The following is a 23627-nucleotide window of genomic DNA, read 5'->3' on the forward strand; positions in this document are numbered from 1 at the left end:
ATGAAGTTTTGCTCATCCATAAAGAAATTATATCATTTGCAGGAAAATGGATGGAACATGGGAGCACTGCATCCAGCAAAATAAGTCAAACTCAAAAAGTCAAGAGTTGTATGTTTTCTCTCATATGTGGAAGATAGAGAGAAAAAAGGAAAAGAAAAGGGGTAGCTCATGAAAATAGAAGGGAGACCAGTAGAATAGAGGAAAGGGATCAGGGTGAAGGAGGGAAGGAAAAAGAAAATGTTGGGGAACAATACTGACCAAATATATTGCCATATTCTGTACATGTACAAATATCTAACCACAAATTCCACTATTATGCATAATCGTAACACACCAATAAAAAAATGAAAGAATGAAAAGGGGAAAAATTACATTCATTAGAAAAAACAGGCATTTTTTGGGTTAGAAAATACCATAAATAAAATTAAGACCTTCTATGCATGATAGAGTAACTACTATTAGATTAGTCCTGCCACTGTAATCAGAAAACTGGGGTGGGGTGGGGGGAAAAAATGAAACAAGTGTTTCCAGAAAATTTAGTGCAAGACTGTGTGATCCCTGAGAGAAAGGAAATTCCTGGAAGTGAGCCCCTGGCTTTCTGCTAGAGGTTTCTGCTGAACCCAGGCCAAAGTAGAGACAGATTGAGTTTGAGGAGGCTAACAAAGACAGCTGGAAAATGCAGGGTAGATTGGTGAGGAGGGACCTCCACAGAAAAATAACTTAAAATCCTCAGAGGCTACAAAGATAGAGTCAGCTAATATGCAACAAAGGTGCCAAAAACATGGCAGAGAAAAAAAGATAGACTTTTAACAAATGGTGCTAGGAAAACTGGATCTCTATATGTAGAAGAATGAAACTAGATCCCTATCTTTCACTCTGCACAAAAGTCAACTCAAAGTGGATCAAAGACCTAGAAATTAGACCAGAAACTTTACAATTGCTAGAGGAAAAACCAAGTTCAACACTCGAATATACTGGTAATCAAGGTATTGACTTCCTTAAAGACTCTTAAAGCTCAAGAAATAAAGACCAAGAATTAACAAGTACAATGGCATCAAATTAAGAAGCTTTTTAACAGCAAAGGAAAAAAGTGTGAAAAGAGAGCCTACAGAATGGAAGATCTTTGCCCGCTGCTTCACTGATGGGATTAATATCCAGAATATATAAAAACCCAGAAAACTTAACACCAAAAAGCCAAAACCCCAAAGTGGGCAAAAGAACTAAACAGACACTTCTAAAATGAAGAAATACAAAATGGCTAACACGGGAAAACAATGTTCAACATTCCTAGCAATCAGGGACATACAAATCAAAACAATTACATTGAGATTTCATCTCACTCCAGTTAGAATAGCAATCATCAAAAATACAAACAATAAAAAAAATGCTGGTGAGGAAGTGGGGGAAAAGGTACACTCACACACTACTGATGGGACTGCAAATTAGTATGACCACTTTGGAAAGCTATATGGAGATTCCTCAAAAGACTAAGAATGGAATGGCATGACCCAGCTATCCCACTATTTGGTATTTCTCCAAAAGAATTAAAATCAGCATATTCTAGTGATACTAGCACATCAATGTTTATAGTGACACAATTTACAATAGCCAAGTTATGGAACCAGCCCAGGTGTCTGTCAAAGAATGGATAAAGAAAATGTGGCATATATAAACAATAGAGTTTGACTCAGCCAAAAAGAGGAATGAGATTATGGCATTTACTTGTAAATGGATGGAACTGGAGAACATCATTCTAAGTGAAATAAGATATCCTCAAAATCAAGGGTTGAATGCTCTCAAAAGCAATAAGCTAGAGCAAAATAAAACAGGTGTGGCATGGAGAGGAATCCCATGAAAATGAAAGGGAGACCAATGGATTAAAGAAAGGGGATATAGAGGAGGCAGGAAAGATGGGAAAAGGAAGGAACTATATAATTGACCAAATTATACTACATATGTTTATGAATATACCACAGTGAAGGTCATCTTTATGTATAACTATAAAGCACCAATTTTTAAAAAGTTAAATAATTAGAAGACCAGCAAAGGGAAAAAGGGTAAGGAAGTACTAGGGACTGAAGTGGAACAAATTATATTTCATGTCACGTATGATTATGTCAAAATGAACCCCAATATTATAGAGGTTCCCTTTAATCTTTGGCTGAATGCTAAGGTGGACATGTGCAGAACAAGACCTCACAAAGCCAGGCAAAGGATTCTATAAACTTAACAACCATCAGAGTTCACAGAATGTTTGGAATTTTCAAAAGTGTTGGAGGGAAAACCCTCTCTGCTGGGCACACTGGCTCACAACTAATCTGTGACTTGGAGGGTAAGGCAGGATTTGAAGCTTGAGGCCAGCCTTGGCAACTTACCAATACCCTGTCTCAAAATCAAATATTAAAAAGGGCTTGGGGGCTGAGGTTGTGGCTCCAAGGTAGAGCACTTGCCTAGCATGTGTGAAGCACTGAGTTTGATTCTCAGCACCACATATAAATGGTCCATTGACAATTAAAACAAATCTTTAAAAAAAAGGGGGGGACTTGGGATATGGCTTAGTGGAACACCCATGGGTTCAATCCCCAATACTTGTCCCCCACACACCAAAAGAGAAAAAAACCTCTTAAGGAAAAGTTTCCTTTTTGGCAAATTTATTTTATATCTAGATCATGGTGGTCCGACTGAGCATTCTGAAGTATCCAGCTCTCAGGTTTTATGGCACATGCCCTGAGAGTCCATCCTGAAGATAGAGGATTTCTTTTCTTATGTGTGTGGTGATGGGGACTGAACCCAGTGCACTGTGCATGCTAGGCAACCACTCTACCAACTGAGCTATATCCCCAGCCCAATAGAGGACTTCTAAACTGAACTTGATTTTTAGTTTTAAGAGCACTGGAAAAGGGCTGGGGATGTAACTCAAGAGGTAGAACTCTTGCTTAGCATGCCTAAGACCCTGGATTCAATCCTCTGTGTGATAAAACAAAAGAATAAGCACACTGGAAGAGAACTTTGCCATGGAATCTTTGGGAAAAGGGATCTCACCATTACTAGCTTAGCATCACCTATTGGTAGACCATGTAGCTCATTTCCAATTTAACCAAATATTAAATAGTCAGGCCTCTACCAACTGTTTCTTATGGCTTTGATGAATCTGGCAAAAAAGGAAAAAATATGGTGTTTTTAAGAAGGGATTTATCTGAATAGATCTTTCCTTTAACCAAAACAGAATACTGTATACCTTTTGGGACTACTGAAAGTAAGTCTACCAACTTAACATTTGGGGCTTAACATAATTAATATTCTTTCTAAATCCTATTTGAACATGAACAGAGGTTCTGATATTGATCTAGTACCTATGTGGTAGGTAGAAAGCATAAGGGCTTGAATTCTACAGCATACAGTCTGTTGTTGCCAAGTACAAGGCTGCATACTCATGTAAGTACTGCATCCTTTTAGTTACTGTTAAAAGGATAGTTACTTACCTTTTATTTTTTACCTAATACCCCTAATTTTAGTATGAAGCATTCTGGCTATATATATGATCTAAATATGTGACTAGTGAAGTCAATAAATTACTATAGAAATATGCTTCTATGTAATATTTATGTGAAGGATCTGAATGGAAATCAAAATAAGAACCAGGCATGATGATGGGTACTTGTAATCCCAGACACTCAGGAAGCTGAGACAGAAGAATCGCCGGAGCCCAGGAGTTTGAGACCAACCTTGGAAAACAGTGAGACTCGCCAATCTCAAAAACTAAATACTAAACATAGGGGCTGGATATGTAGCACAGTGGTACAATGCGTGACTAGCATGTGAGAATCCCTGGATTTGATCCCCAGTACTGGGAGAAAGAAAAAAACCTGCAGATTTTCAGGGCAAAATGGTTTGTACCTCCACTCTAGCCAAACATATCCTAGGCTATATCCAGAATGTTGTCTTTACTGAAAACTGCTTCATCTCTGAAAGATTCAACTCCAATATGCTTTCTTATCACAGCCTTGCATCTGGTCTAGTTATGAAGGTATCAATTTCTATCTCCACAATCTGTCTCCATCTTTTCATTCTTAATGCTACTTACCTTAGTTCAGGACCTTAGTATTTTTAACTTGGACTGTCGTCAATAGTTTCTTTATTGGTCTCCATATCTCATCCACCTCCAATTCATTCTTTGGATAGCTTCCAGAATTATCTTAATAAACACTTGGTATGTCCCCCTCTCCTAATGACTTAATGTGATGTAATAGTCCTTTCATGATTTGGCCCTTGTCTACCTTTAAAATCATACCTCAACTACAAAACCTAGCTAGCTCCCACTCTGCACTCTAGCTAAACTTAACTATTTGCACTCCCATCTACTTTTGCATCTATGTTGTCTCTCTCTGGAACTTCTACCCCTATCCTTCTCCACTTGACTATCTGATTAACATGGTAGTTGCTCAATAATGAACGATCATAATCATCATCCTTCAGTATTCAGCTCAGTAGTTACTTCCTCTAGGAAAAGTTTCCTGACTCCAATACCAGGAGAAAACATATAAAGGATAAAATAAAAAGCAGTCCTAACCCTTTACCTCAGAAATAACCACTATTATTACTTTAGTGTGTTTCCCCCAACCTTTTTTTCTATGTATATACATCTTAAAAAAAAACAAAAACAGTTTGACTGAAATAAGCAGCCTTATGTTCTGCTTTTCTTATTTAACATTGTGAGCATTTTTCGGTTATTTCAAAAAAGAGCTTTTAATTAAATAGATGACACTATAATCATTCCTTTATATTAACCATTTAGGTTTTGAAGGATCATTTATTGGTCACTAAAGTTTGTATTAATTTATTTTCCACTGAGTACATGATTGCTTAGCATCATCTTAATTTTTATATCCATACATGTTTACCTGACTATAAAGTCTGCTGGCTTAACAATTTTTAAGTCTCTCAGCTACCAAACAGCTTTCCAAATGTCTTATCATTTTATACTACCACACCAATAATGTGAGAGCATCAGCCTTACCAACATTGAGTCCTTTCATTAAATATTGAGCTTGTTCAGTATGGTCCACTAAAGCATTTGTATTATTTTCCACCAAGAGCACATGAATGCTTAGCATGATCTGTATTTCTTTACCTTTTACCCATGTATGTTTACATGACTATAAAGTCTGTTGGCTTAACTATTTTTAAGTCCCTCGACTACCAGATAGCTTTCCAAATGTCTCACAATTCTATACTTCCAACACCAATATGTGAGAGCACCAGCCTTACCAGCATTGAATACTTTCATTAAATATTGAACTTATCCAATAGGTGAAAAGAAAAATGGTATCTCTTAATTTCAATTTGCATTTTTGATTACTTGTGCAATGGAATGTTTATTCATATTGACTAGCTATTATTTTTGTCTTCTGTGACTCATCCATCTGCCCTCTGCTGCTTCTACTATTAGCATCTTCTGGTTTTTTTCTTATTGCTTTATCCCTTCTGTCTTAAGTCAGGCATCACCAAGTCAACTAGACTTTGTGTAATTTTTGCTCATCACTTGCTTTATTCAGTCTTTTTGTTAAGACATCTGTAAACCCACCAACACTTCCATCACCAGGTTTTTAGATAATTAGCTTTAGGTGTTTTCCAGAAATAATAACAGAGAGGTAACTGACCTGACAAGAGGCATTTTCACTCTCTAATTTCCAATAAGAAGAGTACAAGGGAGAAAGCAGATTCTTTCAACTCAACCCAAAAGGAATGAAAATGGAAGGCTCATCTACTACTTCCTTTAATGAAACATACATGATATAGTCAAGTATAATTCCCTGAACTTGTCCTGTTCTTTTATTCTTCCATGGTATTGAATATTCTGATCTCTATCCAGAATATGCCATTTCCTTGATCTCCTCCCTTTTCTCCCTCCAATTCTCTGTCCCTTCTATTTGTCAAACTTAGAGCCACCATAAATAAAACTGTTATTATAGGGGAAAATCAAATTATCATGTGGATTCTTAGTTGAGACCTCAGAATGTTAAAAAAAAAAAAAAAAGTCTCTCAAAGCCCTTATCCCCCTCTTCTATTTTTCTTTAAAAAATTTGTGGGATTATTGTTTCCCTGCTTTGTTGTTGTCCCATTTAGGATAAAGTAAAATTATTGAGTATGATGCACAATGCCTTCTGATTCAACTCCAGCCTCTCTTTCTAAACACATAACTCATTAGTCAGTTACCAAAATGTATTATTATTATTTTTTTTTTGTGGTACTAGGGTCTGAACCCAGGGGTGCTCTACCACCAGGTAATAACCTAGCCCTTTTTTCTTTTTTTCATTTTGAGGCGGGGTCTTGCTAAATTGCCACGGCTGGCCTCAAATTTGTGATGGATCCTTCTGCCTCAGCCTCCCAAATTGCTGAAGATTACAGACATGCACCACAATACCCAACTAACATGGACATTTAATTGCATCCACAACTTGTTTCTTAAACCTATTATGCAATTTCGGGTCTGTTGTCTTTACATACTGCTCTTCTCACTACCTAGAACATTTTCTCCTTCACATGCTTTGTCTACCAAACTGTATTGATCCCAGCTCATGAAAAACTCTCTCCCAGAAAGCTTCCTCTACATCTTACTCTCATTTAGTCTGTCCTGTGATACGCTGTACATGCTTCTAACATAAGTATTAATAATTTTTTTTTTCTTTTCTGTTTCCCCAACTAAGCTATAACCAATTTTGGGGAAGGAACAATATCTAATTTGATTTTGTACTTGGAATATCTATTATGCCAGCATATATAAGGTACTCAATTCAATGTTTGCTTAAAAAGTGAGTTACTCAGAAATGAACTTCATAAACTTGTTTATGAAGCCCTCCTTAACCCTTAGGTTAAGATACTCCTTACCTTACTGTCCTCTAGTGCACTTTATACATCCTTCTGTTATGTCCCTTATCAAGCTGCATTTTAACTCTATCAAACTGAATTGTGAATTATTTGAGAACAGTGAACATCTTTACTATCAGGAGATTAAGTAGCGAGCACAGAGCCTAGCATGTATTATTCAATTAGTTCATGTACTGAATATAACTCCATGCATCAAGGAAGCTTACCATGTTCTAAAGTCACACATCCCCCTAAGCTCCATCTAAGGGCCTCGGGCATAGGTAAGTTTTCATATCTTATGGAAACGCAGTGATGACTCAAAGCCCAAAGTAATATCCATTTGATTTTTATTCGCACCTCATTTTTCTATGCTTTACAGAATTTCAAAAGTAAGCATCGACTACTTTTTTATCATTAAAAGTTTAATAGCAAACTTTACAGAACACTCACTAACATGTGTGCCTGTTTAAAAAAAAAAAAAGCAGACTAAACCACTTGACTGATTCAGCTGACTACCACTTCTCAAGGCTGCTGCATACACTTTAATAAAGCTAACTAACGTTAGATGGATGGAGGATGGACAGGTCGATGGAAAGAGAAAAAAAGAGAAATACCCACCATTGTACTTAACACTGTTGGCCAGAATAAGGTTTACATCATCTAGAAAGCTCTCCCGACTCTGGTACTTGTGCTTGGAGATATTCTATGACATAAAGAATCAGAAACTTAGATTCAAATATAAATATATATCAATTACAAAAAAAGCATTTCAGACCAAGTCACTCACCTTACGTATAGTCTCTAAATCCATTGGATTGACAATCACTTTGTAATAATCTGGAACAAACTTCTTATTAACTGGGTGATGAAATGGCCAGGACTAGTAAAAAAGAAGGCAAGCACAGGAAATTAAATGGTTTTTTTTTTGTTTGTTTTTAATTTTTTACAGTACTGGGGATTGAACCCATGGCAATCTACCACTAAGGTACATCCTAGACTTTTTAAAAAATATTTTTTATATTTTATTTTTTAGTTGTGGTTGGATACAATACCTTTTATTTATTTTATGTGGTGCTGAGAATTGAACCCAGGGCCTCACATGTGCTAGGCAAGTACTCTACCACTGAGCCACAACCCCAGCCCATCCTAGACCCTTTTCAAAATTTATTTTGAGACAGAATCTCACTAAACTGAACAGGCTGGCCTCTTACTTGCAATCCCCCTGGCCTCAATTTCTCAAGTCATATTACAGAGATTTTAAGCGTGTGCCACCATGCTTAGCTGGAAACCATTCTTTTTTTTTTTTTTTAACTCATTTCTTCTCTTTTTAAAAAATATATATTTTAATTGTCGACAGACCTTATTTATATGTGGTGCTGAGAATCGAACCCAGTGCCTCACACATGCCAGGCAAGTACTCTACCTCTGAGCCACAACCCCAGCACTGGAAACCATTCTTTACACCAGAGATTCTCATCTTTTGTTGGGTAACAAATATTCCTGATGCAATCTATAGACCTTTTCCCCAGAAAAACTCATGTTCATATAAACTTTTGTGTATTATTTAAGGAGTTCAGGGGTCCCTTTAATAAGAGTTCCTATGCCCTGATCATTAACAGTTAAAATTCCTTATTCTTAAGGTTCAATTCCTAGTACTACACACATGAAAAAATAATAAATTTTCTAAGTCTCATCCAGAAATTTTATAGCAGTACACACTTAGAACATATGCCTACAATGCATAAGAAAACTCGGTTCAGAATTTCTGGGAAGGCTCATTACAACAAAGTGGTTCATAGAATCAATAAAATAGATTTGATGATAGCCCTGCCAAAAAGTTGAAAATGGCAAACCCCACCCCCCACACCCAAAAGACAACAAACACAGTTATTATCACAGTGTTCATATAAAATCACCTCTAAATCAACAGCCATCTATTAGCTGGCATCCTTTCTCTATAGCACTATTCAGGAGCACACAAATACTGAATTATAAAACAAGAGGATCTCTTTTTGTTTTGGTGGGGGAGTTAGTAGGGCTTGAACTCAGGGGCACTAAACAACTGAGTCATACCTATAGCCCTTTTTAGTTTTTATTTTGAGACAGGGTCTTGCTTAGTTGTTTAGGCCCTTACTAAGTTGCTGAGGCTGGCCTCAAACTTTTGATCCTCCTGCCTCAGCCTCCCAAATTGCTGGGATTATAGGTGTATGCCACTGCTCCTGGCTTTTGGCCTCTTTGATTTTAATGATGGAGTACTCACACAGTAAAAATGTTGACATTTAAAATTATGTACGAGTTTCTATAACCTGACATACACAATTGTTAAGAATATAATATACACATACATATGCTATACTTTTTTTCCTTTCCCCTCACAATATTTAGCAGAAACCACTTACGTCTGGAACTGCCATCATTTTTTGGGTGACAATGTTGTCTAGAATGAAGGAAAATGCCACTTGATCATCATCATCAAGCAAGGGATTGATAGCTTTCTCTAAACGAGCCAATTTATCTTCTTTCTGAAATAAAACAAAACCAAGCCAAGATAAAAGTTTTCCAGATATAAATATAAAGATGAGGAGTATCTTTATAAAAGTTTCCCAGATGTTTCCCTGTGGTGCAATCCCCATATAAAAATTAAGGATTGGGCTGGGGATGTGGCTTAAGCTGTAGAGCGCTCGCCTGGCACGTGTGCAGCCTGGGTTCGATCCTCAGCACCACATACAAATAAAGATGTTGTGTCCACTGAAAACTAAAAAATAAATAATAAAATTCTCTCTTTCTCAAAAAAAATTAAGGATAATTTAAGGTTCAGCCCCAAACAAGTTGAACTCTGAAATATCATTTGGTTCTAGGTGAAAAGTATAGAGAGATACTCCAGAATACAAGGGTCAAAAAGGATGTTTCAACAACTTCCTTAGATATTCTACATTCTCGAACACTAAAAAGTATACATCCTTGCACATCAACAGCTTGGCTCCCACAACAAAAACACCTTTAGTAAATAAGGCTTTATTCATCATGCTGGGTATTTTTTTTAATGCAGAACAATATATTACTAAACACACTGAACATTGATTAGTCACTACTGATTAATAATTTTATATAAGAGAACTTAACCCAATAAATTCATTTCAGACTCTGTATATTAAAAAACTCTTGTGTTCCCACTGTTCCATATCCACCTCAACATAGTTTTGTTTTTTAATTTTAGCCTTTCTAATGGGTACTAGTAGTACCTAACTGTGGCTTAAATATACATCTCCCCAATGATCAATCAAGTTAAAAATTTTCTCATGTTTATTGACCATTTAATTATCCATCCTTTGGTGAACTGCCTATTTCAATAGTAACATGATCATCACACTTGTGCTTCTGTGAGCTTGTAAAGTGCCACAATTTTATTTGGTAAGATGGTATATAGATAAATTATATTTGAAAAATTAAAATTCCTCCTTGCCAAAACATTAATCAGTCTCTTAGTGACAGGGAACTCCCAGGGAAGTCAATTTCCTTCCCTCTAAGGAGTTAAATAATGTTCTAGATCTTAATCTTACTATTTAATAGTCATGATGCCCAAAACAAGTCATTTTTTTCCATATGGATTGAGCTTTCCCATCTACAAAAAGGACTGGCCTATAAAATTTCTAAGGCTCCCATGTACTAAGCCTCTGCCACTCTTTCTCCTATTTAATTTGTATACCTTTCTCCTGATAAATCCCCTACTTCCTAAATTCCATTACTCCCCACCTTTATGTCCCATTGCCTGTTTTACCTCTTTGAGTTTTTCATCACAGAGATCCAGCATGGATTGAGAAATCTGGGTCAATGAGTGCTTTGGACCTACAGAGAGAATAGTAAGAGATGTAACCATTAAATGCCAGAGGGAAGAGTTTCCAATGCCTTTTAACATATTTAGTTAAGAACCTAATACCCTAGGGCTTGCTTCAGCAGCACATATACTAAAAATTCAAACAATGCAGAGATGCTTAGCATGGTCCCTGTGCAAAGATGACACATAAATCCATGAAGCATTTCATATTAAAGACAATAATGACTGGGTGCAGTGGTGCTTGCCTATAATCCTAGTGGCTCATGAGGCTGAAGCTGAGGCAGAAGGGTCGCAAGTTCAAATTCACTCTCAGCAAATCAGTGAGACCTTCAGCAATTGAGACCCTGTCTCTAAATAAAATATAAAAAGGGTTGGGGATGTAGCTCCATGATTGAGTGGCCCTGGATTCAATCCCTGGTACCATTACATAAATAAATAAAAATAATTAAAAATAATATTCCAGTGAGTCAGGTGACTGAGGCAGGTGGATCTTTTTATTTTTTCCTTAAGATTTTGATTTTATTTTTAGTTGCAGATGAACATAATACCTTTATTTTGTTTATTTTTATGTGGTGCCGAGGATCCAACCAAGTGCCCCACAAATGCTACACAAGTGCTTTACCACTAAGCCCAAGGCAGGTAGATCTTAGGTTCAAGGCCAGTCTCATGAGACCCCAGTGCAAAATAAAAAAGACTGGAGATGTAGCTCAGTGGTAAAATACCCAAGCTCAATCCCCAGTAATCCTCCCCCCCAACACACACACACACACACAAAGGCAGAGAAGAGTATATGAATCATGGTAATTAAGAGTACAGGCTGGGGATGTGGCTCAAGTGGTAGCGCACTCGCCTGACATGCGTGCGGCCTGGGTTCGATCCTCAGCACCACATACAAACAAAGATGTTGTGTCTGCCGAAAACTAAAAAATAAATATTTTTTTTAAAAAAAAAAGAGTACAGGCTGTGGAATTAGATACACCTAGGTTAACATTGCTACACTGAAAAAAAAATATCTGTACTTTGCCACATTGTAGGTGCATGATCACCTTGGTCAAGTCATTTAAATGGTACTGGCCTGTATGTTTATCTGAAAAATAAATAGTAAAACAGTACCCATTTCAAAGTTTCCTTACAACAAAGTAAAGAAAAAAAATTCAAGTAAAGCACTTGGTGGTATTTCTACTATTATCAGCATTCAGTATGAGGAAGAAAATAGAGTGAACTAGAGGGGGATATAAGGCTGGGAGATTTTTTGTGTGTGCACGCAGTATCAGGAATACTTCTACTACTGAATCCAGGAATGTTCTACTACTGAGCTACATCCTAAAAGCCCTTTAAATTTTTTATTTGGATACAGGGTCTCACTAATTTGCTGAGGCCAACCCCAAACTTGTGATCCTGCATCAACCTCCCCAATTGCTGGAATTAGAAGCATACATTACTGCAGCCAGCTGAGAAATTATCAATTTTTTTTCTTGTGGTGCTGGGGTCTTGTGCATACGAGGCAAGCACTCTACCAACTGAGCTATATCCTTAGCCCAAGAAATTACCAATTTTTTTAAACAAACATCTTCACTTCAGTGACCCGTAGGCACCTCAAGTTCTGTATCCTCAGTCAACTTTTACCTTTCCATTCCTCTTAAAAACTGATTTTGTGGGGCTGGGGTTGTGGCTCAGTGGCAGAGCACTCACCTAGTATGTGCAAGGCTCTGGGTTCGGTCCTTAGCACCACATAAAAATACATAGATAAAAATAAAGGTATTGTGTCCAACTATAACTAAAAAAAAAAAAAAAAAAGATTTTGCTTTTAAGTAATTATCCTTGCAATCTGAATGACAATCGGACCTAACAAATTTATTCTTCCCTTGTATATGCCTGCATGGCCCTGAGAATATAAATAAGAAACATACTTTCTGCAGGAAGTCACAAAGTGCTGATATATATAGATAATTATGATATACTAAGGCTAGGAAAGTTGATTTAATTGTGCTGGGGAACAGAAAAATGAGTCTTTTGAGTAATCTGCTAAGTTATTTTAAATATAAATGGAAATTCACCACTCAAGGGAAGAAAAGACACGTCAGAGAGAAGTCTATAAAGATATGAAGAAACAGCATGGAATTTTTTTAAAGTATTTTTTTTTAATTATACATGGACACAATATCTTTAATTGTTTAGTTTTATGTGGTGCTGAGGATCGAACCCAGTGCCTCACATGTGTGAGGCAAGCACTCTGCCCTGAGCCACAACCCCAGCCCAAGGAATTTTTAATGAAATATAATGGTTAAGTGTTATAGGAGTCTACATAGTAAATATGGAAGCTGATCATTAGCCATGAGAGTAGATAAATAGGTTGGGCTGGCTTGTAAAAGGTTTTAAAATCTAGATACTACTACTGTTCCATGCATACAGATGAGAAAGGCTATTAGAGGTTAAATAACTTATCTACAGTAATTCAATTAGTAAGCAGCAGGGTCATGATTTATATTCTATCTATACTCTGAATCTCTACCCTACACATCAGTGCTCAAGGAGTCAACTGAAAACCAGAAAACATTAATCCTTTATATGCAGAAGCTGTATCATTCCTGTCTTTTGAGTCTTAGAAACAAATTTCTTCTTCCTTGCCTTTTCAACTTCTTCGTAAAAGTGGACACATAACAGTCCCTATAACAAATTTGTAGGCCAAGGCAAAGATTCTCACACAGCAAATATGGTCACAAATGTATACTTCACACAAATTCCATCCCCACTAAATGCCGCACTCTACTACTTACCTAGGACTATTTCATCTTCCCACCACTCCCCATACAACTGTTTCATTTCAACATAGACTCCAAATTCTCAAGAGAATATATTAAGATTAAATAATGGGAAAGGGAAGAGAGGAGGGATAGGAATAGGAAAGACAGTAAAATAAATTTGACATAACATTCCTATGTTCATATGTGAATACAACATCAGGGAAAATCCTAATTAGATTGGGATCCTAATTAGAATAAGTTATACTTCATTTATGTATAATGTGTCAAAATACACTCTACTGTTATGTATATCTATAAAGAATTTAAAAATGAACAATAAAAAGATTAAACAGTGGAAATAAAAAATAATGTTTTTATTAAGTGACAGAAACTATGCATTGCCTGATTTTCATACCCACAAATGCACTAATACATTGTAGTTTTTTCAATTGTTCCAGTCAAGTCTGAATTTAGGCCCAATAAGGGATAACAATGATCTTAATGGTGACCTTGGCAGTCAAGAAACATGTGATTCTTACCATTGTAGGTTGCACTATTTTTTACAATTAGCTCCAAATGTTCTCTAAACTCTTCCCGAGATGGATAGAGGCGTTTGCGCACATTTTCACGGAGTGTTTGTAGGTCCATTGGTCGAGTGATGATTTTGTAGTAGTCCTTTACAACCTTTGCATTAACTGGCGTGTGGAAAGGGTATGTCTGTGAAAACAGCAGCCAACATCATTCTTGAGCAAAAAACACTTGCCAGAACCAATACCTGAAGACTCTCACATCTTATATATCTCCCTGGCCATCAATTCTTAAAGGAATCTTTCTAAATAAAGTAGGTCTATTTAATGTACTATTAAAAAATATATAAAAACTACACCATAAAAAATTAGGAGTTCCAGGAACCTAGGTCTATATGCTACTGCCCTCTATCTGAAATCAGAGATAAAACAAAGGGCCTTGTCATTCCTACTTTAGATATCCAATGTAATGAACTCACATTTGGAAGATCTCTCATGTCATTGATGATAGACTCCAAGATGGATGACAGTGTCACCATAGGGTCTGTCCGGCGCCTGTGGATGGACTTATGAGGTCTCTAAGGAGAAACAATAAGTCAGAATGCTTTATCAAAAACAAACAAACAAACAAAAATACAAAACCACATTTCCTCAGTAGATATAGTTTAGAAATCTTGTAATGAACAGCATGAAAAATCCTCAGGGAAAGACCAGAGGGAGAACCTAAATCTAAAGCTGTCAAAGACAGGTCACAGACTAGGAAATCAATGAGAACCCATCTGATAAAAGCAGGCAATGCAGATACTCACATTCAAATAGTCACAGTGAACAGTGGTTCCAACACGTCGTTTCTTCTTGGGAGGAAGTTGCTGTTTAGGGAACTTGAGAACCAGAGATTTTCTGCGAACCTCATCTGCACTGCAATCAATAAAACTTTTATAGCATGCAGACCCTATTTCTAGTTCCCAGGAAAAAAAAAGCAACTACAACAAAAAAGTCCAAAGTACCTGAGCATGAGCCTGGGGAAGAAAAAGCCAAACTAAAGGCCGGATATCCACCTTCTAAGGCTCAGATCAAAGCAAGGCCTCACAGTATCTCCAAATTAGTAAAGAAGTAAACAAGTCACAACCTTACCCCAGCTCCCTATTTGGAAGATGCGGGAACTAGGCTAAGGGAATTTAAAGAATCCTCTAATTCTAATGTTCTGTTCTAGAATTAAGGGCTAGAAAAGTTGACTCATTCAGAACAGAAAAGACAAAGAAATTTTAAAAAGAACTTAAAAATTAAGAAAAAACTAGTTTGGGTTTCTCTCAATCATTAAAATCCATCCACCTTCTTCCCTTTTTTTGTAAGGGATCCAGATATCACATTTTCCTTTTCTAATGTGCTTTAAAACATAATGACCTACTACAGATACTGACAAATAAATAAAGATGGAAGAAAAAAAACCTAAAACTGAATACAGATAAATATATCAAACTGATTTTAAAATTTATACACAAAAATAAATTAAAATATATTTTAAAGTTAATACCCTTGATTGCACTACTTCAGCAGATACAGTTCAAGGACTAACTCCAAAACACATCTTGAATCTATTTTATAGCTTTGTTGTAAGTAATGGCATTGATATAGTAATTCTGAAACTATTTTGTACTTATAAGAGCAAATGAATAAATATATTAATACTGGTTATCAGAAAAAAGGCACAAATAAGAAACAGAGGAGGGGACTGGAGCTGTAGCTCAGTGGTAGAGTGCTTGCCAGCATGAGTGAGGTACTGGGTTCAATCCTCAACACCACATAAAATAAATGATATTGTGTCATTTTAAGACTTAAAAAAAATGTGATTAAAAAAACAGAAAAGGATGAGGAAGACTCAATTTATAGGTACAATTTGAATTGAAAGTATCAGTATGAAGTTGTGATTTAAAATACATGTACATTTCCCAGTTCTGTTCACTAAAAATTCCTAGAAGCATTCTCAGAGATAATAAGCATATCTAACATCTAGATCTTGTTTTCTAAATGCCATTTCCCAATAACAGAACCTGTGCTCCTTGGAGTAATGGTCATTTCTAGGTGTGGGATAAGGAAAATTCAAGGAGGGCCTGTAAAACACCTTACGCCAAAAAGCAAAAGAAGTTCTCAAAAAAAATTACAGAGTCATTTCAAAGAGATGACAGTATCTGGCTTAAAGGAGTGAAAGTTAGGCTATTATCTAAGCATTGAAATTAATGATATTAATTAAAATACATTGAATTTACAAATTAAGAAATTCAGAACCCATACTAGTAATAATTTTAAAAGGAGAGGAGAAAACTTTTTTTTTTTTTTAGTACCAGGGATTGAACTCGGAGGCTGAACTCAGTGGCGCTCAACTACTGAGCCACATTCCCAGCCCTATTCTGTGATTAGAAACAAGGTCTCACTGAGTTACTTAGCACCTTGCCATTGCTGAGGCTGGCTTTGAACTAGTGATCCTCCTGCCTCAGCCTCTAGAGCTGCTGGAATTAATGGGAGTGCACCACCATACTCAGCTACACATTTTTTCTTTTTAGTACCAGAGATTGAACCCATGGGCGTTTAACCACTGTGGCACGTCACCACCTAGTTTTTTATTTTTAATTTTGAGACAGGGTCTCACTAAATTGATGAGGCTGACTTTGAACTTGCCATCATCCAGCTTCAGCCTCCCAAGCCACTGGGATTACAGGCATGCTCCACTGCACCCAGCAAGAAAGAACTATAGAAAAATTCCATCTATGTAGAGGGATGTCAAAATTAGAAAAATCACCCATTTGCAACCTCCAATGAAATAACTGAGCCAGGCAGTGATAATCAAATGGGTGCTAAAACCAGTAAGATTCGAGAATAGGATATTCATCCACATGTTAATTCTAAAGGGAAAAATTTATTTACCTTTGTTACTATATCTGGGAATCACTACGTTAACAAGATGACGAAACTAGTGGGAAAATCTAACATTACATGTTTTCTGATACAGTGAAGTGTATAGTATCACTTATGTATGAATTAAATGGCAGGCCAAAAACATATTTAATCTGAATCTAACCAATGAGAGAACAATCACACAAAACCAGAAATGGAATATTTTATAGGATAATTATTCTAGACTCTTCTAAAACTTCAATATCACACACACACACCAAAAAAAAAAAACCCAAAAAAATAAAATAAATAAAATAAAAGGTAGGAAAGACAGTTCTAGATTAAAAAAGAGACCCAAAATTTATCCAATGTTTGAACTGGGATTGGATCCAGAATGAGGGGAGGTCAATAAAGAACACTGAGACAACTAGGAAAATTTGAATATGGTCCAAATAGTACATATTACTGAATTAATATTAACTTCATGAGGTATGAGAATATTACCATGTCATTGTATCCGTATTCTTAGATATGTGCTGAAGAATTTAGGAATAAAAGTCATGGTTCCTGTGACTTACTACCAAAAGGTTAAAAAAAAAAAACATTTTAGGTATTCAAGAATAAAACAAATGAAGCAAAATGTGAACAACTGGTGAGTTATGATGAATAGTAATATTAAATTTTTTCAACTTGTTTTTTATAACTCGAGACTGAACCCATGGTTACTTTACCACTAAGCCATATCCCCTAGCCCTTTTTACTTTTTAGACAGATCTCACTAATTTGCTAAGACTGGCCTTGAACTTGCCATCCTCCTGTTTCAGTCTTCTAAGTAAGATGGAATTATAAGCATGTGCTACATACAGCTAAATCTTTGAACTTTTCTATATGTTTTGAAGTTTCAAACTAAAAAGTTGGAGAAGACAATTTCAGAACGACATTTTACTATTTATTAGACTCTCTGAGGGCCAAAGACAAACATTAGCATAGTTTATACATCTTCCCAACCTTTTTAGATCATCTATTATCAAAATACCATTCAGATTAGGGATCTTGCAAACAATGAGTCCCTGAAAATATAACAGGGTTCTCTTGCATCTATTACAATACTCCAGGTACCATACTATATGCTTTATAGTCACTCTCATTTTTATTTTTATTTTCCTGGTTCTAGGGATTGAACCCACAGAGGCTCTATCACTGAGCTATATATCCCCAGCTATATATCCCCTTTCAAATATTTTTTTAATTTTTAGACAGGGTCTCATTAAGTTGTCTTAGCCTCCCAAAGTTGCTGGGATTATAGGCTGGCACCACCATGCCTGGCTCATCTTCTTAACTACCCCAGTAAGGGTGATTTTATTTTGCAAAATGAATCTAAGATTCAGAAAAGTTAGGAAGTAGTTGAGCATGCAGTGATACATGCCCGTGAACCTATCAACTAGGGAGGCTATAACAGGTGGATAGCAAGTTTGAGGCCAGCTTCAGCAACTCAGGGAGATCCTCAGCAACTTTGTGAAATACTATCTCAAAAAAAAAAAGACTGATGATTTAGCTCAGTAGTAAAACACTCCTGGGTTCAATCACCAGTACCAAAGAAAGAAGAAAAAAGAAAGAAAGAAAAAGAATGCACAAGGGCAAGAAGTGAAGCATAATATAAGGCAATAATTTTCACTACTGGCAACAATTTCTAAGAAAAATCCATCAAAGTTCCTATACCCTTAATACCACTTCAGAGAACACCAATGCATCCACCCCCAACACCAATTTCCAGATCTTTTCTGTAGCACTCCCTGCTAGGTATCACTTACCTTTCAATTAATTGTTTCCCCAAGACAATCTTGGTCCCTTCCACCTTGATAAGTTCTTCATTATCATTATGAATGACTGTCTTTTCCAACTCCTCTTCCTGTTCCTCTGTCATGGCAACAGGGTTAGAAGGTGGAGCATTTGTTTGATAATAAAGGGGACAGAATTTATTTGTCCTCATGTGCCCAATGGCACCACATGCTCCACATTTCAGCTGCAAAAAAAAAATATGTCACCAGAAGTAAGCAGGTAAGAAACATATATAATGCAGGGAAGAAACAAAAACAGCTTGAGAACTTTTGCTTGAATAGAACTGTTATGCACCTATCAATAGAAGCCACTGGAGAAAAGTGCATGACACATAAAAGATAAAATGAAATCCAGAAGCCAAACATTTCTTTAAAAAAAAAAATCAGGGCAGATGTCAATGTTTATAGCAGATCAATTCATGAAATCTAAGCTATGGAAACTACCTAGGTGCTCTTTCACAGATAAATGAGGAATGAATAAAGAAAATGTGGTCTATATACATGATGGAATATTACTCAGCCATAAAATAGAATGACTTTTTGACTTTTGCCGGTAAATGGATGGATCTAGAGACTATCAAGCTAAGTGAAATAAGCCAATCCTAAAAAAAAAAAAATCAAATGCCACATATTCTCTCTGATATGCAGATGCTAATACACAATAAAGGGAGGAGGGAAGAAGTTCAGTGGACTAGACAAAAGGGAATGAAGGGAGGGAGAAGGGAAGGGAACAGGAAAGAATAGAATTAATTGGACATAATTTTCCTATGTATATATGAATACACCATCAGTGAAAATCCACATCATGTACAACTGCAAGATTGGGCTCCTAATTAGAATAAGTTATACATTATATATGTATAATATGTCAAAATATACTCTACTGTCATGTATATCTACTAAAAAGAACAAATAATAAAAATGTAAAAAAAATAAATCAAGGCAGGAGCCAGGTGCTATGACACAACACTATAATCCCAGTGTTGTTGGGAGGCTGCAACAGAAGCAGCACAGGTTCAAAGCCAGCTTCATCAATTTAGTGAGGCCTTCAGCAACTTAATGAGACGCTGGCTCAAAATAAAAAAAATAAAAAGGGCTGGGCACGTAGTCCAGTGGGTCAATTTCTGGTACCATCCCCCAATAAAAAACTGAGACAATATTCAGTGTGTGAGGGAAAGACTATGGAAGCTCAAGCACAGTGCACTAGCTGGGTAGACACCTGGGCCCAGGTCAAAACAAAAGTCCCAACAGTATCAAGAATCCATCTGTTTTGCAATTGAGGGTGGCTCTAGGACCCTAGACATCATTTTCATCTGTAAAATGGGACCAGCACTATATCACACTTACCTAATATCATATGTAAGAAAGGAATATTAAATATTTAATGACTTCAGTAGTTAATAACAGAGCTTTACAATTGTTGAATATTTTAGTTTATAAAGTGTATCCCATAATTTACATCATTTAAAACAACACTGTGAGGAGCTGGGGTTGTGGCTCTGTGGTAGTGCACTTGTCTGGCATCTGTGAGGCACTGGGTTTGATCCTCAGTACCACATAAAAATAAATAAATAAAATAAAGGTATTGTGTTCATCTACAACTAAAAAAAAAAAATATTTTAAAAAACCACTGTGAGATGGTTTCCATTTTTATAAAAGAGAAAATTGGTTTGGAGAGGTTAAGGTCACAGAGATAGCAGAACCAGAACATGAATCCAGATCTTCTGTTTCCAAGTATATAACTCTACCCACTGCACCATAGTTACCTCATCTTATGGGGCACATTACAGTCACACTGCTCAATAATACCTGGCATCCTATCTAGGATATACAAAACAATCTGTATGATGTTTTATTTTTGTTGCTTTTTAAAATATGCACAATTTTTTTTGGTGGGGGTGTTACTAGAGATTTAATCCAGAGGTGCTTCACCACTGAGCTACAGGCCCAGCCCTTTTTTTGAGACAGGGTCTCACTAGGTTGCTGAGGGCCTTACTAAGTTGCTGACGCTGGCCTCGAATTTGTAATCCTCCTGTCTCAGCCTCCCAAGTTGCTGGGATTATAGGAGAGTGTCACCATGCCCAGCTCAATATACAAAATTTTTAAAAGAGAATAGGGCTAGGGATATAGTTCAGCGTTAGAGTACATGCACAAGGCCCTGGGTGCAAAGGAAAAAAAAATGTGTGCATTCTTGGTATACATACACACATATATACATACATTTACGTATGTGTGCATTCATGTTCATGTAAAAAATCCACCAAATCTATCTCAACTCCTAGAAATATTTCAAATGAGTATAAATGATCCCCAAATACAGCAATGGCATCAGATTTGGTCTAGTGTCACACTCTTTCTGATAATACCCAAAGAGCCAATTCAATTCAAACTAGTTTTCCACAATATTATTCTCATTCCTAGTAAGGGAGGAAGACAAAATTAAAGGAAAAAGGGATACTGCTTTCTTCCTTTGCTTCATTAATATTGCTCATTCCACGTTATACTTACTTTTAGGTCAGGACGCTCCTTCATTTTTTTGGGCTTCTTCTCAGGAGGCCCCTTAAGCTTCTCCTTTTCCTGGTTCCGCTTAAGCCTTCTCAATTGCTCTTGAATCCTCCGTCTTTCTTTTCGCATCTCTTCTCGATGCTGTTCATCAAAAAGGGCAAATTTTCGACTAAATGATGGGGGTGGGGAGAAATTACAGAACCGTAAGCAAACCCAAACCAAGAACATTGTCCTGATAGCTAATATCCCAGAACAAAAATAATCCATCTGGACTGAAATAAAAGGAGATACTTGCCATTCCCTTTTCCCTTGCTAGCCAGTCCTCCATCTGCAGATTGGCACCTTACTAAGATTTTTGTAAACCAAACAATCAAAATGCAAAGAACCTTGGTGGAACATGACATGCCTTTATTTTGCAGCAGAAATAGAATTTTCTCAGTGATTTGGCACTGTTCGAAGTCTAAAGGAAACACGGTTCTCAATTCAGCTGGCTTTCAGGGACAACTATGCCAAAACCTGTCACTAAAATTCAAGCATCTACCTTATCTTCACCATTATTCTCCCTATCACACTCAAAAGTGGAAAATCAAACTCACATGAATTCCTCATCTTTTGTGGTCCTTATGCGCACATAGGCATCAATGACAGCTGGTTTTCGGACTGTCTCACAGCGAACATACTCTTTCCCCTCTTCATCTCGAAATGTACGATAAATCTTGAGACAGCGGCCAGTGGCAGAAGAGTTAAGGCTAGTCACAGAAGCAGTGTCATCATCTCTGTGATTGTTTCCTGATGCTGCTGAGCCTGCTGCTGTAAGGTAGAAAAAGATTTCCAAACATTCCCCCTACCACCCAAATGGCCATTTTCTTGGGGCTGGAGACATGGTACCTCAACATGCCATAAAACTAAGCTTCTATAGAAAGCAACGATATCACCACCAGCTCCAAGAATACACTGATTTGTCCTTTCCTGGCTTTATTTTACCACTGCCAATTTCAGTTTTTACATGTATAAAAGGTTCTGAAAAGAGATGGAGAAGTAATTACATTCTAATTCTAATTCATCTGAATAGCAGGGCAATAGAAAAGTCCAAGCAGGCAGTAGTTGATGAAAATACCCAAGGAAGCACTCAGGAGGAAAATGACACCAAAGAAATAAGCCCAGAGTCTTAAGGCCTAGTGTATACTTCTCAAACTTTAAAGGCCTGAGACTCCACCAACTTTCTAACAAATTTCCATTTGATATAGATACTGTGGTTCAGGACCACATTAGCAAAGACTTAGAGGACCACATTGGTGGAAGGGATATATCACATCTTTGCAAAGCCAGAACAATGAAGTTATACAAAATTTTTACAGGGTGGGGGAAACAAAGGGAAGACTAGTGTGAATGAAAATAGTCTTTCAAATCTTCATTTTTAGCTTTTTTCATTTAAATACTACATCCAAGTTTTTGTTTTGTTTTCGGTACTGGGGATTGAACCCAAGGCTTCATGTATGCTGGGCAAGTACCCAAGTTTTCAACTACCTGCTTGACGTCTATACTCGGAAGTGGCATGGGAACCTCAAATTCCACACATTACACATTCTCTTCCAAAATGCCTGCTTTTTTCTCTGAAATTAATGGTACAAACATCTTTCTAGAAAGTCAGAATGAAATCTTTAAGGTGGCCTTAATTTTTTCCCTCTTAATTCCCACTCTTAATGCCCATATCCCAAACCCAGTTCTGGTCATTATCACTGACCTCACCCTCTGCAATTGGTTGGTTATTTTTAACTCTTTTTATAGCATCTGAGATTCCTCTGAGAATCTTCTGAAAGTCATGAAGCTTCTCAGAAAATGCACATTTGCAAAGAATTTTACATATAATTTCAGAGGGTTCAAGGACAGCCCCCAAATCCAGCCATAGGTTTTATATTAGTAACTCTTTCCTTCTAGGATAAATGCCCATAAATCTCATTTTAAATACAACACTGATAGCCCTGGCTTAGCGAGGTACTCGATACAGTAGTGGATTGGCTGCATCTCTTCAATTTGTCCCCCAACGACAAACCTAGAATCCAGTTTGCAGAAATCTTTCTATCTCATCTACAGGCTTTTTTACACTCATCCCTACTTCTTATGCCTCCAGCTTTGCCTCAGTTATAGTCTGCAGTTATTTATACTCCTTTTTTGATCCTTGTCTTTCTTGTCTGTGAAGCCACTACCCTCACCCAGTAGCATCCGCTGTAGTTCCTTCCGCTCCTGCTCCTCCCGCTCACGTGACAGTTGAGAGCTGGTTTTCTTGTTCTGTAACATGTTCTCAATATTCTTTCCCATTTCTTCAAAGTCACTGTCTTCAGCTGAGCTACTGTCCGTGTCAGTTGATAAGACTTCAGTTGATGACAAAACTCTAAAAAAAAAAAAAAAAAAAAAAAAA

General features: G+C 36.8%; 1 protein-coding gene and 1 non-coding gene across 2 annotated transcripts in view; one reads left to right on the forward strand and one right to left on the reverse strand.

Annotated features, from left to right (window-relative positions):
* Nucleotides 1-23627, reverse strand: part of Taf1 (TATA-box binding protein associated factor 1) — a 76657-nt gene that overhangs the window by 28210 nt on the left and 24820 nt on the right. The window contains exons 20-30 of the mRNA XM_048797229.1: nt 23422-23600; nt 21805-22018; nt 21212-21377; nt 18677-18888; nt 14783-14891; nt 14453-14551; nt 13986-14163; nt 10646-10713; nt 9267-9389; nt 7655-7747; nt 7486-7570 (exon numbers count right to left, since the gene is read on the reverse strand). Coding sequence (XP_048653186.1) covers nt 7486-7570; nt 7655-7747; nt 9267-9389; nt 10646-10713; nt 13986-14163; nt 14453-14551; nt 14783-14891; nt 18677-18888; nt 21212-21377; nt 21805-22018; nt 23422-23600 — 1526 coding nt within the window. The remainder of the gene's footprint in view (nt 1-7485; nt 7571-7654; nt 7748-9266; nt 9390-10645; nt 10714-13985; nt 14164-14452; nt 14552-14782; nt 14892-18676; nt 18889-21211; nt 21378-21804; nt 22019-23421; nt 23601-23627) is intronic.
* LOC125614447 lies at nt 10813-10916 on the forward strand. The gene has a single exon (XR_007345037.1). It is a non-coding gene; the product is annotated as a U6 spliceosomal RNA (small nuclear RNA).

This window comes from Marmota marmota, unplaced genomic scaffold (genome assembly GCF_001458135.2).
Source record: "Marmota marmota marmota unplaced genomic scaffold, marMar, whole genome shotgun sequence".
Classification (NCBI taxonomy): Eukaryota; Metazoa; Chordata; class Mammalia; order Rodentia; family Sciuridae; genus Marmota; species Marmota marmota.